We start from the raw sequence: 17572 nt of genomic DNA on the forward strand, positions 1-17572 counted from the left end.
AAAAAAAGCTGCCACATCATTTTGTAGGCCTGTGCATGCATGGTGGGCACACCTACAAAATAATGCGGCCTGCCACGTCAGAGACTTTTAAAAGATATTATTCTTTAGCTATGCTGCACAGCATCAGGGATTCTGAGCTGCGTGGCTAAAAACTATTGTCAAAACCAACAGGTCCCAAATGTGATACCTACTGGCGTTGTCATATGCTTGTTCAGATCAGTGCCAGGTCAAAGAGGCTAAAGCTTTGTAGAACTATGTTAATCACACCGAAACAGGGGAATCATAACTGCAACAAAGTGGATAAATAGATGTATGATAATTTATTGAAGAAGAAAACGAGGTAAGAAGAGACATGTTTCTAAAAACTACAATTTTATTTTTACATGTGTGCTCATTTCGCTTATGCTGAGGTCATCTATGCCTTCAGCCCGGTATTTGTCAATGACGTGCTGCAGACCAACGTACTGATGGTGCTCTTTGGCCACCACTGGAGCAGTTGTCCTTGTTGTGGAGTGCTTCAGAATGTAATGCAGCTCGGCCAGATCTTTGCAGCGCTGATACTCTTCAGGTACGGGATACTCTTCAGGTTCGTCTAGGAGTGGATGCCGCCCTTGGCACCAGCGGGCTAGGTCCTTCGTGTGCTGGACCTCCTCTTGGAGTTTTTTGTTCTGTGCCAGCAGCCTGAGCCGGAACGCTTTCAGGATCGTCAAGCGCCGGAGGAGGTACAGCACCTTGTGGCGAAGTTTCGTGCTGTCTTCTTGAGCGTGTCGCGTCAGGTCGATCAAGGAACAGCGGGCTTCCTTCATGGCGCTGCGGGATAGCTTCTGCACCTTCAGCACAGCATCTTTCTCATAGGCATCCTTCTCCTGCAGGAAGGCGTTCTTCACCATCTGAACACTGTCCGCGTACCGGACCCTCATGCTCAGCACCTGCATCTCTAGCTTCTTGATCTCGGCCAGGTTTTCCGCCTGCAACTTCCTCATTGGCTGGAGTTCTTCCATCTCCTGGGCCACGCGGGCAAACTCCAGCTCCTTCTGCATCAACTGACTTTTTAGCTCCTGGTCCTTCTCCTGGTACTCTGCGACCAAGGGTATCATTTCCGCCTGGACCTCCTCCAGGTCCTTCTTGTTCTGGTCGCTCAGCCTGATGATGAGGCCTCGGTTCCTCTTGGCATGCTTCGCCAGGTAAGAGACGTACTCTTTGTTTTCCAGCTGGATCCTCTTGGCCTCCTCCTCCAGGAACTCGTTGTCCAAGTGAAAACTTCTCAACCTCCTCATTAACATGTCCAAGTGCTCTGTGAGCGTCTTCAGCTCCTCCTGCAGAAACAGCTCTTTCTCAGTCACAACGTGAACAAAGGCACCTTCTCCCACCTTTTTCTCCTTGTCCTGGGAAGGGTCTGGTTGCTGTTTTTCCTTTTTGGTAGCAATGTTCCCCTTCCCCGCCTTCTTTCCCTTTTCTGCCATGTTGGACTACTGCCTTATCGGTTCAAGCAGGATTACCGGTGACGCTACAAATGGGAAGAAGAGCAAATTTACAAACTTGACAAAATCACCCTAATAGATGGGTTAGAGGACATTTGAAAAACCAAAAGGACCTGCTCTTTGAAAGGGGGATAGGAATCAAACACTGATAGATAGCTATTTGACTTGGAATTCTCTAAAACGGAGCCAATTATCATATTTTAAATATTTATGAATTAATTTTTCTACATGTGACTTCCTGAGGAAGATTAATCTGAATTAGGGTGCCCGCAGGAAGGATGGAGATATTCTTGGGCAATGCCAGAGAGTACTTTTTGATTGAGGCGCAGACTATTACATAGCATGTTTTCTTGTGCAGACTATTACACAGCATGCTTTCTTTACAGGGGGTACTATTAGGTCTTCAAATGTCATTGTGGTGGTGTAGAGAAAACAAATCTCATTGCAGCTTGGAGAGCTCCTCCTTAGTGAGCTACATTTATTTGTTGTTGCAGTAGTCAAACTTGGAAATCACCATTGTTGATATCAAGAGGATTTCTGTTAGGATCTACACCTACTCTGTAGGGAGGGATTATACCTACAACACCTTGACCTTAAGAGGTAACCTGGGTAACTCTATGGGTTTCTGATTCATATTCATAGTGTTACAATAGTCAATGTATGCCCCTTTAAAGTAACTCTGCTTTTTTCTTTTGGCTTGGTGGCCTGTTGGGCCATTCCAAACACTTTTTAGGCCTCCGATTAGCCTGTTAGTTGTGCCTAAGCTTCGGTGGTTTAATGTAACCTTGCTTCCCCTACTTTTTTTTCTTTTGGACTGATGACATCAGCCTCTTCTGATCAATACCTATAAAGTGAGCTTTGGGGTAACCCCTTCAGGCCGCTGGCTTGCTTGGGTGAGCCCTTTTCTGCCATTGGCTCGAGACATTGTCAATCCCACTTTGGATCAGCTCATGGAAGTATTTTAGTCTCCCTTTTATGCTTTTGGATGTTTAGGTGTGTTCTACTTTTTAGAAATCGCTTCATACCTTGGTGCTTGAATATTTTTTGTCTTGACAATAGAAGTTTGAGAAGGGTGTTCTAGATGGAACAGGATTGGCCCAAGATCAGTGCTTTAAATGGAAATTTAGAAGTGCTGACACTCACTGTCCAGAGTACCTGTTTGCGCCTGAAAAATTGTTGGTACTCACTCATTAAATGTATTGTAACAGTGACCAAAAGTGTTGGTACCTCTCTTTCAAATTAAGGATTAGAAGGTACAGAGAACACCGGCCCATTTAAAGCTCTGCCTAAAATAGTGAATTTCTGATCACTTAATCTAAGGAGATGAGGATAGAATTGTGAACCACCCTATCGACTCCTATGTCCTTCATCTATATCAAATTCAACTTCCTTTCAAATCTTTGTTATTGTAAATAATTCAAGAACAAAGCATCACTTCTTGTGCTTCCTCATCAAACATCATTCAGTGAAAAACAGCTACAGAGGAACAATTTGTGATAAAAAAGCTCTTTAAGGGAGTACATTTTACACATTCAAAAATGTCACATATATTCTTGTGGATTTACATCATATTTGAAGCACTTGAAACAAAATTCATTCCCTTTTAGTATTCCTGTTATATATATATATATATATATGGCGTGTTGTGTGGATGCTGATCTTTATTAAAACCTGCGAAGCACGAATTGGTGTCCGTGTGCTTCTTCCTCGCCGTCCTGGAAGTGGGAGAGAGCTTTTTGGAATTTATATATATATATATATATATATATATATATATATATATATATATATATATATATATATATATATATATATATATATATATATATATATGTATTCCCTCAGTATTGCATATTAAACAAGCATTGGCATAGCCAATAGGTCTCGCCTTTGGGACCTTATAAGTGTTTAACCATGCAACAGTTGCATAACTAAACACTTCTAAGGTCCCAAAAGCGAGACCTATTGGCTATGCCAATGCTTGTTTTAACTGCTGTAATCTATTGAAGCCTCACGGAGAACATTAAAGCGGCCGTGCGGGCGCGAAAGTGAAAGTAATCGCGGTAAAGCGGGACGCGCGCGCCCGCGCACGTGCACTGTAGGTCTAGGCTGGCCTGGTAGCACTTTTTGGAGCCCTCACAAAATGTCTCGCCAGACCAGCGCATGCGCTGGGTCAGGCGAGACCTAAAAATGTCATATAAAAATTATTTATATGGACTTGGTTTCAGGGAATAATTGCCCACACTTCGGTCTACCACGCAGTTGTCCATAACATCCTTACATAGGCTTCTTACAATCACACTCCCATGATCCATTCATCTCTTATCGATGATAATAAATCAATGGATGACGAGACCCATTTATGTCATAAAATGTCAGTTTCCACCATGAAACAGCTGTATTTTCTCACTGGTTGATTTGTGACAAGAGGATGTGTAGAAGCGATTTTGTAGAACTTGAATAATTTACAAAAAAGTAGATTTGCAAAGACATTGATTTTGATGTGGATTAATAGACACAGAAGTTAATTTGATGGTTTAAAACATGTAATGAATATGAAGAAGTGGCTTACAATTCTATACTCGCCTCCTTTTTTATTAATAGATATTTGCAAGACAAATTATACCAGGGCTAATGGTATTAGGAGAACTTTAGCAATTCTCTGGTACCCAAAATGTTTTTACTAAGTGGATTTCTGATTTGGTATTGCAGGTTCTGGAACATAAAGGTTTAAGTACAACATAGGCTACTAAACCAAGAATCCAGTTAAGGGTGGCCAGAACTGATATAACCTGGTACAGATTCCTGGTTCCTGAGGCCTGACCTTATATTGCTCATTTTGGCTGATGTTCCTTTATCCCTTCTATGTATCTCCCTTATAGTAAACCTAGAGCTAGGCTTATGCTATAAAAGGGTGAGACGATTACTTCAAGAAGTATATGGTTTTCTTCTTGATATTTCCCTTGGTAAGGTGATTGTGGGAGCTTAGCAATGGCAAGTAGAAAACTCTTTGCTGTATCTTCAGCAAACATGAATATGCTCCTCATCTAAACTCTCTTTGATGAGTTAACATCTGATAAATGTCCTCCGACGAGTAAATACCTGTCTTTGAAGATCTGGCTGCAGAAGTACCAAAATGCAAAACAACCACCTCTCGGCAGGTGGCAAAAAATGGGTAAAGATAACTTTATGTGGCTTTACCTGTTCACAGGCGATGTTGTTGACGCCTCAGTGTTATCTAAGTCTTTGTCTGCTGCTGAGGGTTCAGTGTGACGACCAAGACTGCTGAAGCCTCACCATTGTGTTTCTCCGGTACTATGGTCTGGACATCTCCGCGACAACAGAATCGGAATGTGGAATGAAATGTGGAGAGGCTTCTATCTGCCAGCCTGTAGGACATGCACAAGAGCCTGCAGGGATAGACAAGTGCATTAATGATCCTGTCTTGTGAAGCGAAGGTCATCTTCAGCCTGTCCCCAAGGGCGGCCATTCACATACAGAGAACTACTCAGTATGTTACTATAGAAGCCTTAATTAATCTAATTGGAAGACCCCTACCTTTTTCTTTTTAGCGTTCATTAGGGTATTGGGTTTTCCATGGGTCATATCTAGAGGCGGTATTTGTCCATTTGTAAACTATCTATGATGGGTTTAGAGCAGTAGGCTTTGTGTAACTTCTGGTGGACCTAAGAACCTGTATGAAAGCGCAAAGTTTACAGACCTCCACCTAGCATGCGACATTCCCAGGCTCACTTCTTGACACAGTTTCAAACCTGATAACAATACACTCCAACCAATACGTTCTGGGTGACCTCAACATTTGGTTTGACAAACCCAATATGACCCATCCAAAAACAATAATCACTGGCCGAGACGCACTGAACCTGCTTCAGATTGTCCACAAACCCACACACATCGCTGGACATATCCTAGATGTCATTTTTGCTAAAACTGAACTAGTTACCTTTCAAACTAAAACTCCAGTCATATGGTCAGAGCACCACTTGCTTGCGTTCCAACATAAAACAACACTAAGCGACTCATACAGTACAAATCTGTAATCAATACGTTCTGTTCAAAAACTATATGAGTGGCTACAGGAAGCTTTTGACATCCTAATACCACTCAAAACCACACAGCAGAAAAAAAGAAAAAAGCGCCTCGGAGAAACATGGAGATAAAAGACATAAAACGACAAATTAGAAAGCTGCAACGTACCTGGCTCAAAACAAATGCCAAATAAGACAAACTTTACCTACAGAAAATTAACAGATTATACAAGTCAGCTATCAAAAAAGCTAAGAAAAGGTACTATTCAGACAGAATTCAAAATGCCAAATGTGCAAATAAAGAATTCTATAAAATACTCAATAAATTTCGCAAACCAAATTGCCTAGAAGGAACTCATCCTGTTACTCAAGATTTCACAGACAAACTGGAAAATTATTACAGGGACAAAGCAGACACATTGGACTCATAGTTAAAACAGAAACAAAGCACCAGCACTAACCCTTGTACAAAACAACAATCCAAGAATACTCTAACCCAGCCTCTCTGTTCCTTCCAACACATCTCACACAATGAATTTATGGACCTGGTCAAAGCAAGCAGGCGTGCCGGCAGCCCTTCTGACCCGTGTCCACCACAAACTTTCAAGACAATTCTTTTAACAAACTCTGCTGCCACTCCAGTAAGAAGAATCATCAAGGATTCCTTACCTACCGTAATATTTCCAGAAGAACTCAAAAAGTCACACATACGCCGTTTACTGAAGAAAACAAACTTGGACCCGCTGAACCCTGACAACTACAGACCCATTACAAATGGACCTTTCCTGGGCAAACTGATAGAATGAGCAGCGATTGCCCAGATGTCACAATTCATTGAAGAGAATGACATACTTTCAGACTTCCAAACAGGATTCTGTCTGGGAAGAGGCACTGAATCTGCCCTCCTTGCCATCTGAGATGACCTGAAGAATACAGTAGACCGCAGCGGGGTTGCTGCGCTACTCCTCTTGGACCTCTCGGCTGCCTTTGATATGGTTGACCATGACACTCTGAAACGAAGACTCTATGAAGCCGGCCTAGAGGGGACTGCTCTAGACTGAATCGCATTCTACCTTCGAAACAAAACTAATGTCATCCATACCCCACCTTTCTCGTCCAAACCATACTCGACAAAAGCAAGGGTCCCTCAAGGTTCTATTATCTTGCTCATGCTTTTCAACATCTACATGAAGTCATTACCGGTACTGATCAATCAATTTCACCTCACGTGCTATAACTATGCAGATGACACACAAATACTCCTTCAACTGGAATGCCCCAAAGACATTGGAAAGTCCCCAATTTTCAGTTGTCTCAGAGCTGTGGATCAGTGGATGACTTGGAGCCATCTCAAATTGAATGCTTCCAAAATGGAAATACTCACGTGAGGCGATTGGAAACATTATGACCCGCTTGCCGCCTGGCCTGATGAACTGGTATCACCGCCTAACGTATCAAAGGAAGTAAGAAATATCGGAATGGCCATGGATACCAAGCTATCGATGAATGCCCAAGTGGACTTACTAGCAAGATCAAGCTTTGTCACTATAAAAACGCTGCAACAAATTTTCCCTCATTTGGGATTTCCACACAAGGTCTAAGCTACCTTTTCCCTTGTTCTGTGCTCGATTACGCCAATAGCCTCTACCACGGATCACCTTTAACGACCATGAAAAGTCTACAACGGATTCAGAACTCGACTGCCAGACTACTCTTGTATATCAAACCGGGAGACCGCATCTCACCTGCCTTGAAAGTCCTGCATTGGTTACCGGTTGCCAGAAGATCCATGTTCAAGCTGCTTTGTATCACCCAAAAAGCAATACATCGATTGGGACCGCTCTTCATCAGGAATAAAATCACCAAATACATTCAACAAAGGAACCGCCACTCCCAAAGGGACACCTCACCTCGAAATCCCAAGATACAAGACAAAAACCATGCGTGGCACATCCTTCTCTGTTCAAGCAGCCAAACTGTGGAACTCTTTACCCCCTAACATAAGAGCCACAGACAGCCACCTTATCTTCAGAAAACTACTCAAGAATTGGCTCTTCCCCACATTAGCACCATACGCAAACAGAAATTTACAGAATAAACCTCTGTATATAGGCATTTATTTTCACTATAGATATGTACCTTTCTTTGTGTATTGCTTTGTATAAACATGTAGAATAATTATGTTTAAAAAAAAAGAATTCAAGTACAATAACACTTGAAAACCGGAGTTTATCTGGTGCATCTTTGGGTCTACATGTACTCGCTTCCATTGTGCATCTATGTACCTTCCATGTACTTGGATCTGTGTGTTTGTTACTTTTTTCCTGAAAAATCATATCCAATGCACTACCCTATTTCTCATCCTGTACCTCTATCAATATCTTTAATCTACATATTCTTACCTCCTTTATGCATCCATATACTTTCAATGTACTTATGGATCTATATATGTATCACTTTCTTCTAACTTAGCATTTCCAATGCACTACCCTATTTCTCAGCCGATACTTCTCTTCATATATCTTCTAGCCCAACTTTCTGACTCATCTCAAACGTCTTTCTACTACTCTTTCCAATGCACTACCCTATTTTTCACCCTATAAATCTATCAATATATCCTCTACATCCACTCTCATTTATCCCAAACCCCATACCACGACTAAGATCCCCAAAATAACCCTTTCTAGACTCTCCCCTACTCTACCCCTCCGTGCATCATCTGACACCTCTTTTACTATACCGATCCCCCAAAACAAACCTTTCAAAACTCTTCCCTCTGACTCTTCCCCTCCACAATCCTTTTTACTCATCCAAAAGCCTCCCCCTACTGCTATGACCTCCAAAAAAAATCTAAATCCATCACTCTTCTATCCCTCCACTATCCTTTTCAATCAAAATAACAGACTAACATGTTCACTTCTAAAATGTCATATTCTACTATGCTAATTCACCACTAATCCTTTATGGATTCCAGAGTAGCGTCCTACTCACCAATAAAGCGCTTCAACACCCCATCAGAGTTACAAGCGCTATATAAATGCAAACCTTTTTCCCTTTTCCACCCCTCCCCAACCCTTCTCAATCCAAATAACTGACTAACATATCCACCACTCAAATTACTTTCATATTTCTCTATACTAATTCAGCACTAATCCTTATGGGTTCCAGAGTAGCGTGCTACTCGCCAAAAAAGCGCTTCAACACCCATCAGGGGTAACAAGCGCTATATAAATACAAACCTTTTTTCCTCTTCTATCCTTCTGCTATCCTTCCAAATCCAAATAACTGACTATCCTATCCACCACTTAAAATACTTTCTTATTTCACTCTACTAATTCAACACTAATCCTTTATGGGTCCTGGAGTAGCGTGCTACTCGCCGAAAAAGCTCATCGACGACTCGTCAGGGGTACTCAGCGCTATATAAATGCAATTAAAATTACAATAATACTTAACACAGCATGCATGGAGTATCTGGAACTAGGTGCAAGGAGGACAGGTGATTCGGGGAAACTGTGAATGCTTAAATATTATAATAGTTCTCTGGAACAAAAGGGGCAACCCAGTAACCCAGGGACCTGGGCTGGACAGAAAATATGTAATAGGTGGTCCCCATGGGGAAAGTGTAGCCCTTGACTTCCACGGTAATAGTAACAAAACAGTGAGAGAGATAACCTCTCACAAGAGTTTTATTTTAAATTATGCGTTTGGTGCATTTATTCTCATGTATCCTCTCAGTAATGAATATATACATCAATTTTTAGCGAATATTATGCATTACTTATATGTTAAAAAAGATAGGGTGCTCCTATAAAGTGACAGTGCAGTGAAAGTGATCAATAGTGAAAAAAGTGCATACATGCTATGTACAAAAATATATACATGTGGCTGATAGTGATAATAGAGTGTTTGAAGTCAATGCTCGTCAAGCAAATATTTATATCCACCATCAAATTCTTAAAAACACAGTCCACATATGTTGTTTCATCTATTTTTCGACCCATGGGCATAAGTTATTTAAAGCAGGTTCAAAATCAGGACATCAAATATACAGGAAGTACCAAACATTGTGGCAGAAAATTGAGCAGTCATATGAAAATCGAAATTCCAGTAGGTAAAATAGCTTCAGGAAGGGTAATTATCACAAAATCAAGTTGAAAAAACGGTTGCAATGCTGGAATGCCTAAATCATCCATCATCCTTCAACCTTTCTTCATCCAGCCATCCCCAAAAATCTTTTTGCATTCTTGCTCAACTTTCACTTTTTTGTTACATCTTGCCATCCTCCTCATATGCCACACCCTTCTGTCACTCAACCTGGCTACATTAACATACACCTCTTCCACTCTCCAGGGCTCTAAAAACTTGCTCTCTTGCTTTCTTCCTTTTACCGGCCTCTTCACAAACACCATTTCCCCTACTTGCACTTCAACCACTTTAGCACCAAACCTACCTTCACAATACATTTGGTGACCACTGAACCTGTTTAGACTGTTCCATCCATCCTTGGGTGTCCTTGGTAAAAGGTACTCTACCTTGCATAACGGCAAGAGGACTATACCCAGTCACTCCAGGAGTGATGTGATACATCCAAATCATCTTACTTACCATCTCCATCCAATTCTTCCTTGTTGTACTCAGCATATGCAGAGCACCCTTGATAACTCAGTTGGACCTCACCATTTCCTTCTGGGTGATAAACTGAGGTAAGCTTGTGTTTCACCCCATTGCGTTGTAAAAACAATTGCACCTCTGCAGACCGGAATTGAGGACCATTATCCATAATACAATTTCTAGGAAAACCTTCCCTCTGAAACAATTCATCAAGGAATTTTACAACCGTTCCTGCACTGACCGCATCCACAAATAATCTCTGCCCATTTGGAAAAATAATCCCTGGCCACAATAACAAATTTACCAGTTTCATTGACCATTGGACCCATGGGGCCTCATTTATGAAAAGTGACGCATCACTGCGTGAAAACAGTGATGCGCCACTTTTCACTGCGCCCTCCCTGCGACTCCAGTGATGCGTCATATTTACAGTATGACGCATCATGTCGCAAGGAGTCACAGATACGCTAGTATTTCTGACGTATCTGTAGGCGCAAAAGTGACGCATCGCTGGAGTGTGTCACAAAAGTGACGCAACTCCAGCAATGTGTCCTTTCACATGGGGCAAGCCCCATGTGAAAGGGCCTGCGTCAGTCTTACGCCTGCTGTGAGGCAGGCGCAAGAAATTGACGCATTTGCACCCTAGAAGTGGCGCAGTGAAATCTCGTAGATTTCACTGCGTCACTTCTACGACCCTTTTTTGCGTCAAAACGCCCCCCTTGCATACATTATACCTGGTGCAGGTATAATGTGGCGCAGGGGTTTACAAAGTGACGCATCTACCTAGATGCGTCACTTTGTAAATATGGCGCAACATGGCGCATGTTTCATGCCAATGGTGCGTCACAAAAAGTGATGCACCGGCTGCGCAAAAGTGACGCAGGGGCTCATAAATGAGCCCCATGATATCTACTCCGATGTCATCCCACACCACCCTGGGACATTCCACTGGAACCATGGTGGCCTCAAAGCCACCTTGGACTTGTCTGCATATTCACACTCCACACATTCTCTCACCACCCATTCCACATCTCCATATATACTGGCCACCAATATTTTTCCTTCCCCATCTTCTTGTTTTTAACACTGTCCAAATGACCTTCGTGACATAATTCCACAATGTTACGTCGTAATGCCTGGGTGAGGTAATCTTATCCCCTCTCAATAATTTGTCATTCCACACAGACAACTCATCACACACTTCCGAAAACTTGCTACAATCCTCTTCCCAAAAATGTCATTCATTTCGATCCCTAGACCGCATATCCTTTCACCTTCTGTAATGTGGTATCCTCATCCAATGCTTCTTCTGATTCTTTAGTGGATGGAGCATTCTTCTCCTCCTCATCCATCAGAGCCACCTTCCACTCTTCGCCCCTCTGTTCACTCCCTTTCTTAACTGACAAGGGAAGTTTACCACCTTGTTTTCCACTCCTGCCTCATTGAACCGTGTAGTTATAGGCCATCAATCTTATAGATAACCTCGCAATCTGAGGGATGGCAGTAAGTAATCCCTCTGTGGTAAGTAACTTGGCTTATGGTCACAACTCACCAGCACCTTTAAGCCCCATACACAACTCCTTAAGTGTTCTAATCCCGATACCACCACCAATGCTTCTCTCTCTCTACCACTGAGTAACGCTCCTCAGCTGGTGAAAGCACTCAAGCTGCAAACGCCACAGCGGTCTCCTTGTTTTCGTTATCTTTTTGAGTCAAAACTGCCCCAATGCCTCTTGCACTCACATCAGTAGTGATGATATACTCATATTAGGTTCAAACCCATGCAACAGGGCAGCTTTACATAAATTATCTCTTATGGAGGTAAACTCTCCCCTTAGCTTTTCATACCACTCAAATTTTACTTTATTTTTTATTGTTGTCTCATCCCATAGGTTTTTGTCTGAGAAACAATTCACAAATTTAGCAGAAAATTCTATTAGGCCAAAAAATTACTTAAGATATTCCTTACTTCTAAGATCTGGAGCATCGTGAATGGCTTCCAACTGAGCCTTCTTTGGCTTTATACCAACATTGCTTAGTTCATGGCCCAAATAATCAAGTGTTTGCATTTTTAATCTGTATTTGCTAAATTCTACATACAGTGCATTCTTTTTTAAAGTGGACAGTACTGTTTTCAGATGACCATCATACTCAAGTCCATCCTTACCCATCATAAGGATATCGCCTTGAAAAAACAATGACCCCTTTTCTCTCTTGACCAAATGGCATCCTCACAAACCTAAGACAACCTGATGGTGTCATAAACGTAGTTAGATTTTTACTCTCCTGTTGCAACTTGACCTGGTGAATTGCTGATGCCAAGTCAATGGTCGAAAACCATTTCATCCCTCTTGCCATGGCCAACATCTCATTTACCTTTGGACGTGGACATTTTTCTACCACCATGTTCTGATTGAGGTGTCTCAGGTCCACATATAAACTGATTTTTAATTTGGGTTTTCTTGCTACCACAAAGGGATTAATCCATTCTGATGCCTCCACACTTTCAATTATTCCAGCTTTTAACAGTCTTTCCACTTCCACATTCACCTTCTCCCTCACACTGCATGGCAAATTCCTCATTCTGTGAATCTTAGGTTTGGGATCTTTTAGGATGATTTTGTGCGAAAATTGTTTCAACAATCCCACTTCTCCAGAGAACACCTCCGGAAACTCCATTTCCCAGCAATCACCCATCCTCTCTTTATCCCCCACTACCAACACCTGTTCTTTACTATTAGCGTCGAGGATGATATTAAGTGCCCTCTGATCTATCCATTCCAAAACTGATGGTCCTTTCTTGGCAACATTCATTTTACCACAGTCGTCTTATGTTTTTAATTCAAATTTCACTTTTCCGTATCACACAGTGGGTATTGGTTTGCCCTTAAAACTCTCCGGAGATATAAATGCTTTGAGGAGATGATGACCTAACACCATTTCCAATTTATTTTTCCATAGATCCCAATCCACTATACTATATGGGGAACCTGAGTCCACAACGATCAACACTTGAACCCCTCCGAACTTGATCTCGCAGGCGTTTTAGTTAGGCTGCTTACGATTTCTGACTTATTCCTTTCTTCCCCTTCTATGCTTAACACAATTATTTCTGTAATATTCTATCCTTTCTTAATGCGTGTGTTGAGAATCTGAGCTGCTGTTATCCTCCACAATTTTCACTCTTCCCTCCTTGTCCTTCCTGCTACATTCTTTAGAAAAAGGTCCCTTGATACCACAAGCGGAACACCTTTGAATTATTGCCGGACACCACTTACTAAATGCTAGGTGTTTACTACTGCCTCATCTAAAGTATCTTTTTACAGGATTCCTACTCTTAGATTTATAAGAACTTGTTCTGTCCTTACTGTTACTCCTGTGACTTACTCCTTCGTTGTCAATACCTTGTCCACTCTTGCAATATTTGCTCTCATTTCTTTGTGTATTCGTTCTTTTCCCCAATTTAACTTTTGCTAGCATTTCACCAGAAGTCTTAGCTAAGAAGTTATGCAAGGCTACTTTGGTACATCTGTTGGAAACCTCTGCCTTCTTCACTAACATCAGTACCGCACTCAAAGTCGAGTCCCCAGATGATCATAATCTCTCTTGAACATGTTCACTGTTTACGTGCATTATTAGCTGGTCTCTTACCAGCTCATCATGTAGTGGCCCAAATCAGCATTTATTTGCCAATTGCTTTAACGCTGCATCTTCTACACATTCTGACTTTGTTGTCTCCTTTGAGGGAATATGCATCTGTCATTGGCAATACAAACTACAGGTGAATAATAACTATCCAAGTCTGACAAAGCATTCAGAAAAATATCTTCTTCATCTGGAAATCTAGTTTTTTCAACGCTATTATACACCTTTAAACCTTGAGGACCAAGCAAATGTAATATTATTTTCTTCTTTTTCTTCCACAGACAATTCCTCATCCTCTATCATGTCAGTGTAATTCAGGAAATATTCTTTTAATTCCTTCCCCTTCAATGTTGGTTCTCCCGGTACAGCGAAAAACGGTTGTGGAGGCGTAAGTGTAAAAGTTTGTTAGGCACACATGTTATTACTTAGATTAACCAGTAAACAGTGCCATCACTATACCAGCTGAATGTCTAAGAGGAAGGAGATAACCAATAAATTGCTCCCACCTTAATTAGCCTCCGCCTGATGTAACGTAGCTGCTCACGGAGTAGACCACTACTAGTGCCTAGGACAGGATGGTCTATTAATTTGCTGTGCCTATCAGCACAGATACCATATACATTGCACCCAACTGTGACAATGTGAAGCAATGTTAATCAATCCAGATTCCAAACAGGCTCTGGACCACAATTGAGTGGCTGTGCCTGTCAGTGTGTGACCAACAAAACAACTTGTATATACTTCAACCGTGCTACAATAGGTTAGCATGAGTTATTGCTTCTCACTGCACTTCATAGGCTCTCTTTGGCAGTGCCTATTAGCGTGATGCTTCCTGTGAGCGATTTATTGCTCTTTAAATTTACATGCGACCTGGAAGGCTACACATGATAGCCTCCCTTTTGCTGTGCCTATCAGCGCGATGTCTCAGTCTTGTGAGTAGGTGATGAGTTGCACCTTAAATTTCAATACCACACGATATGCTTGCTCCCTTTGCTGTGCTATCAGCGTGATAACTTCCTGGTTACTCCGATAACCAGCTCTAGGCTTTGTGATCAATTCATCCAAATCAGTTCTGTGCCTGACTCAGTTCGTAGAGTTTCTAGGTTTTGTGATCAATTCTCAGACAGCTCAACTCCAGTTGCCCAAATCCAAGTTGAGAAATCTGAAGAATGAATTGAAGGTGACATTAACCAAGCAGGTCATATCTCTGAGAGCTATAGCTCGCCTAGTGGGGCTTCTAGCGTCCTCAATACAAGCAATCTTTCTGGCCCCATTGCACTACCGGGCCCTTAAACGTCTAAAGATACAGCACCCGCAGAAGGGGCTTTCGTATTCAGACCAGGTTCCTCTCACAAACGAAGTCAGGGAAGAACTTGAGTGATGGCTAGCCCACATGGATGCATGGAATGGCCGAGCGACATTCGGCTCTCGCCCAGAAGTGGTGCAATGCAAGCTGTTGGGGCTCGGGGGCATGATGGGGAGAGATAGCCACTGGGGGCAGATGGTCCCTCCAGGAGTTGCCATTAACATATCAATCGCCTCACACTCCTGGCGGGATCCTTTGCGATTCAAACTCTCTCACCCAAGAAGGTGTCTTGTTGCATCCTCCTGAGGACGGACAACATATCGGTGGTGAGATACATAAAAAAGTAGGGGGGACGAGATCCCCGATGTTGGCGGAGATCGGCAAAGACTTTTGTCATTATTGCCTGTCACACCAAATAACGGTGATAGCGGAATACCTTCCGGGACAGGACAACACGATAGCGGAACTGGAATTCCTGTCACTTGAAGGATTACAGCGAAACTCCATCCCTCGCTATTTCAAATGATTCATGCAATTTGGAGCCCTTGCAAGATAGATCTCTTTGCCTCCAGACTCAATCGCCAACTAGAGGCATTTTTCAGTTGGAGACCAGATCCTCTGGCGAAGGCCACGGATGCCTTCACGCAGGACTGGTCGAAGACATTGAATTATGTGTTTCCCCCTCTTGTCCTCATTCCCAGAGTAGCAAATCAAATAGCCCACCAGAAGGCAGAGATCCTTATAGTCACACCAGTGTGGAAATCCCAACCTTGGTTCCCAATACTGTTGGAGTTGACGTGATCTCAGAGGATGCTCTAGGGCCCTCAGGGAGAACTGCATCCATTAGTTCTATCGGGGCAGATGCCCCTGATGGCCTGGATGCTTTCAGGCAACAGTGGTTGTTGCTAGGAATTTCGAAGGAGGATTCAGTTTTCATCCAGCAAGCCTGGGCTCCCTCTACTGGGAAGCGATATTCCTCGGCATGGCGAGCATAGTTGGATTGGTACTTGGAGAAGCAAGTGGATCCCGTGGAGGCAGATCTCTCACAAGTATTGCATTTTCTATCCAAAAAAGCTTTCGAAGGACTCTCTTACAGGTCAGTTGACAAGTTCCGATCCGCTATTTCGGCCAGACATGTGCAGATAGATAGTAGACTGGTAGGTATGCACCCTGTGGTATGTAAACTTCTCAAAAGACTACAAGTGACGAATCCTCCTAAGGCTAAGTATTCTGCTTTATGGGATGTGTCTAAGGTTTTAAATGTATTCGATAGTTGGCCTCATAAATCTGAGTTATCTAGGAAACAACTGTTTGCTAAAATGGCTATGCTTCTTTGTTTATCTGCATGCCGACGAGTCTCTGAGGTTAGAGTTCTAGACTTAACAGGTAGGGTTGTTTCCCCTGAAGGAGTTTCATTTGTAATTTCTGGAAGGACAAAGACTTTCTCATGGTCTATTGATTACAATGCATCGCCTGCTAATGATACATTGTGTGTAGTAAAATGTCTTGAAGTTTATGAGGAATGTACCCGACCTGTCAGACTGGTCGGTTGTTCAAGGCATTTAATTGCGTTGCAAAAGCCGCCAAATGGCTCAGATATAGAATGACAGAGGCTGGCATTGATACTCAAGTGTTTGGGGTTCATTCGTGGAGAGGTGTGGCTCACTAGGTAGAGGCGGCAGACCCGTAAGCAGAGAATCGGCCATGGACCAGGGTTCAATTCCCGACGCGGCAGGGTCGTGGACCAGGGTCAAAATGGACTTGATAATTCTCGCCTCGGTACCTACTCTAACCAGGAACACACTCGGCAACTCTGGGCATTAAGCTTGCCTCATCTCTACAACGGCCCCCCACAGACGCCGGGGATGCCTGGTTTCACCTTGGAGATACCCAGAAAGGGACCATCTCACAGGGATAGCCAGGACGGGTTCCCCAGCGGTCCACAGCGCCGGGACGCCCCCGTTGGTGGGCAGCTGTGCGCTTTACAAGCTTACAATTATTACAATTACAATTATTATTCTGTGAGGGGCGCTATGGCCTCGAAATCTTTTATGTTAGGCACCAGTGTACAAGACATAATGAGAGCAGCTGATTGGTTATCTGACTCTACATTTAAACAGTTTTACTATAAACCTGCGGGCGATATTGCTTCTGTTGTACTGAACAAGCGTTAAACTAGCACAATCCGAAGCCTCCGGTCCTGTAATGGAATAAAACATTTGCTAGCATTTGCGCCAAGAATTTTCGATTCTTTTAAGGACACGGAGGCAAGGATTATCCCGCCCATTGTACAATTCAAGTTATTTATTGTCATTTATTACCCACCCTGATACGATTAGTTATCACGGTTATTATGAGTTGATATTTCTGTTTCAGGAGCTGAGCCGAAGGGTGAATAAGCAAACGCTTATTTGGATCGCTTGGAAGGCGTGCTGTACATCCTTCGTCTACATGGACTTCTGTTGAGTCTCTCATGT

The 17572-nt window shown here is 42.6% G+C and overlaps 1 protein-coding gene across 1 annotated transcript; it reads right to left on the reverse strand.

Annotated features, from left to right (window-relative positions):
• Nucleotides 1-365: 365 nt before the first annotated feature.
• On the reverse strand, nucleotides 366-1463 carry CCDC166 (coiled-coil domain containing 166). The gene has a single exon (XM_085603746.1). It carries the CDS (start codon nucleotides 1461-1463, stop codon nucleotides 366-368), a length of 1098 nt encoding a protein of 365 aa, XP_085459872.1.
• Nucleotides 1464-17572: the final 16109 nt, after the last annotated feature.

This window comes from Triturus cristatus, chromosome 5_1 (genome assembly GCF_964204655.1).
Source record: "Triturus cristatus chromosome 5_1, aTriCri1.1, whole genome shotgun sequence".
Taxonomy (NCBI): domain Eukaryota; kingdom Metazoa; phylum Chordata; class Amphibia; order Caudata; family Salamandridae; genus Triturus; species Triturus cristatus.

What these genes read in the sequence shown, in the direction of transcription:
- CCDC166 (XM_085603746.1), bottom strand. Translation starts at nt 1,463, where the DNA reads ATGGCAGAAAAGGGAAAGAAGGCGGGGAAGGGGAACATTGCTACCAAA.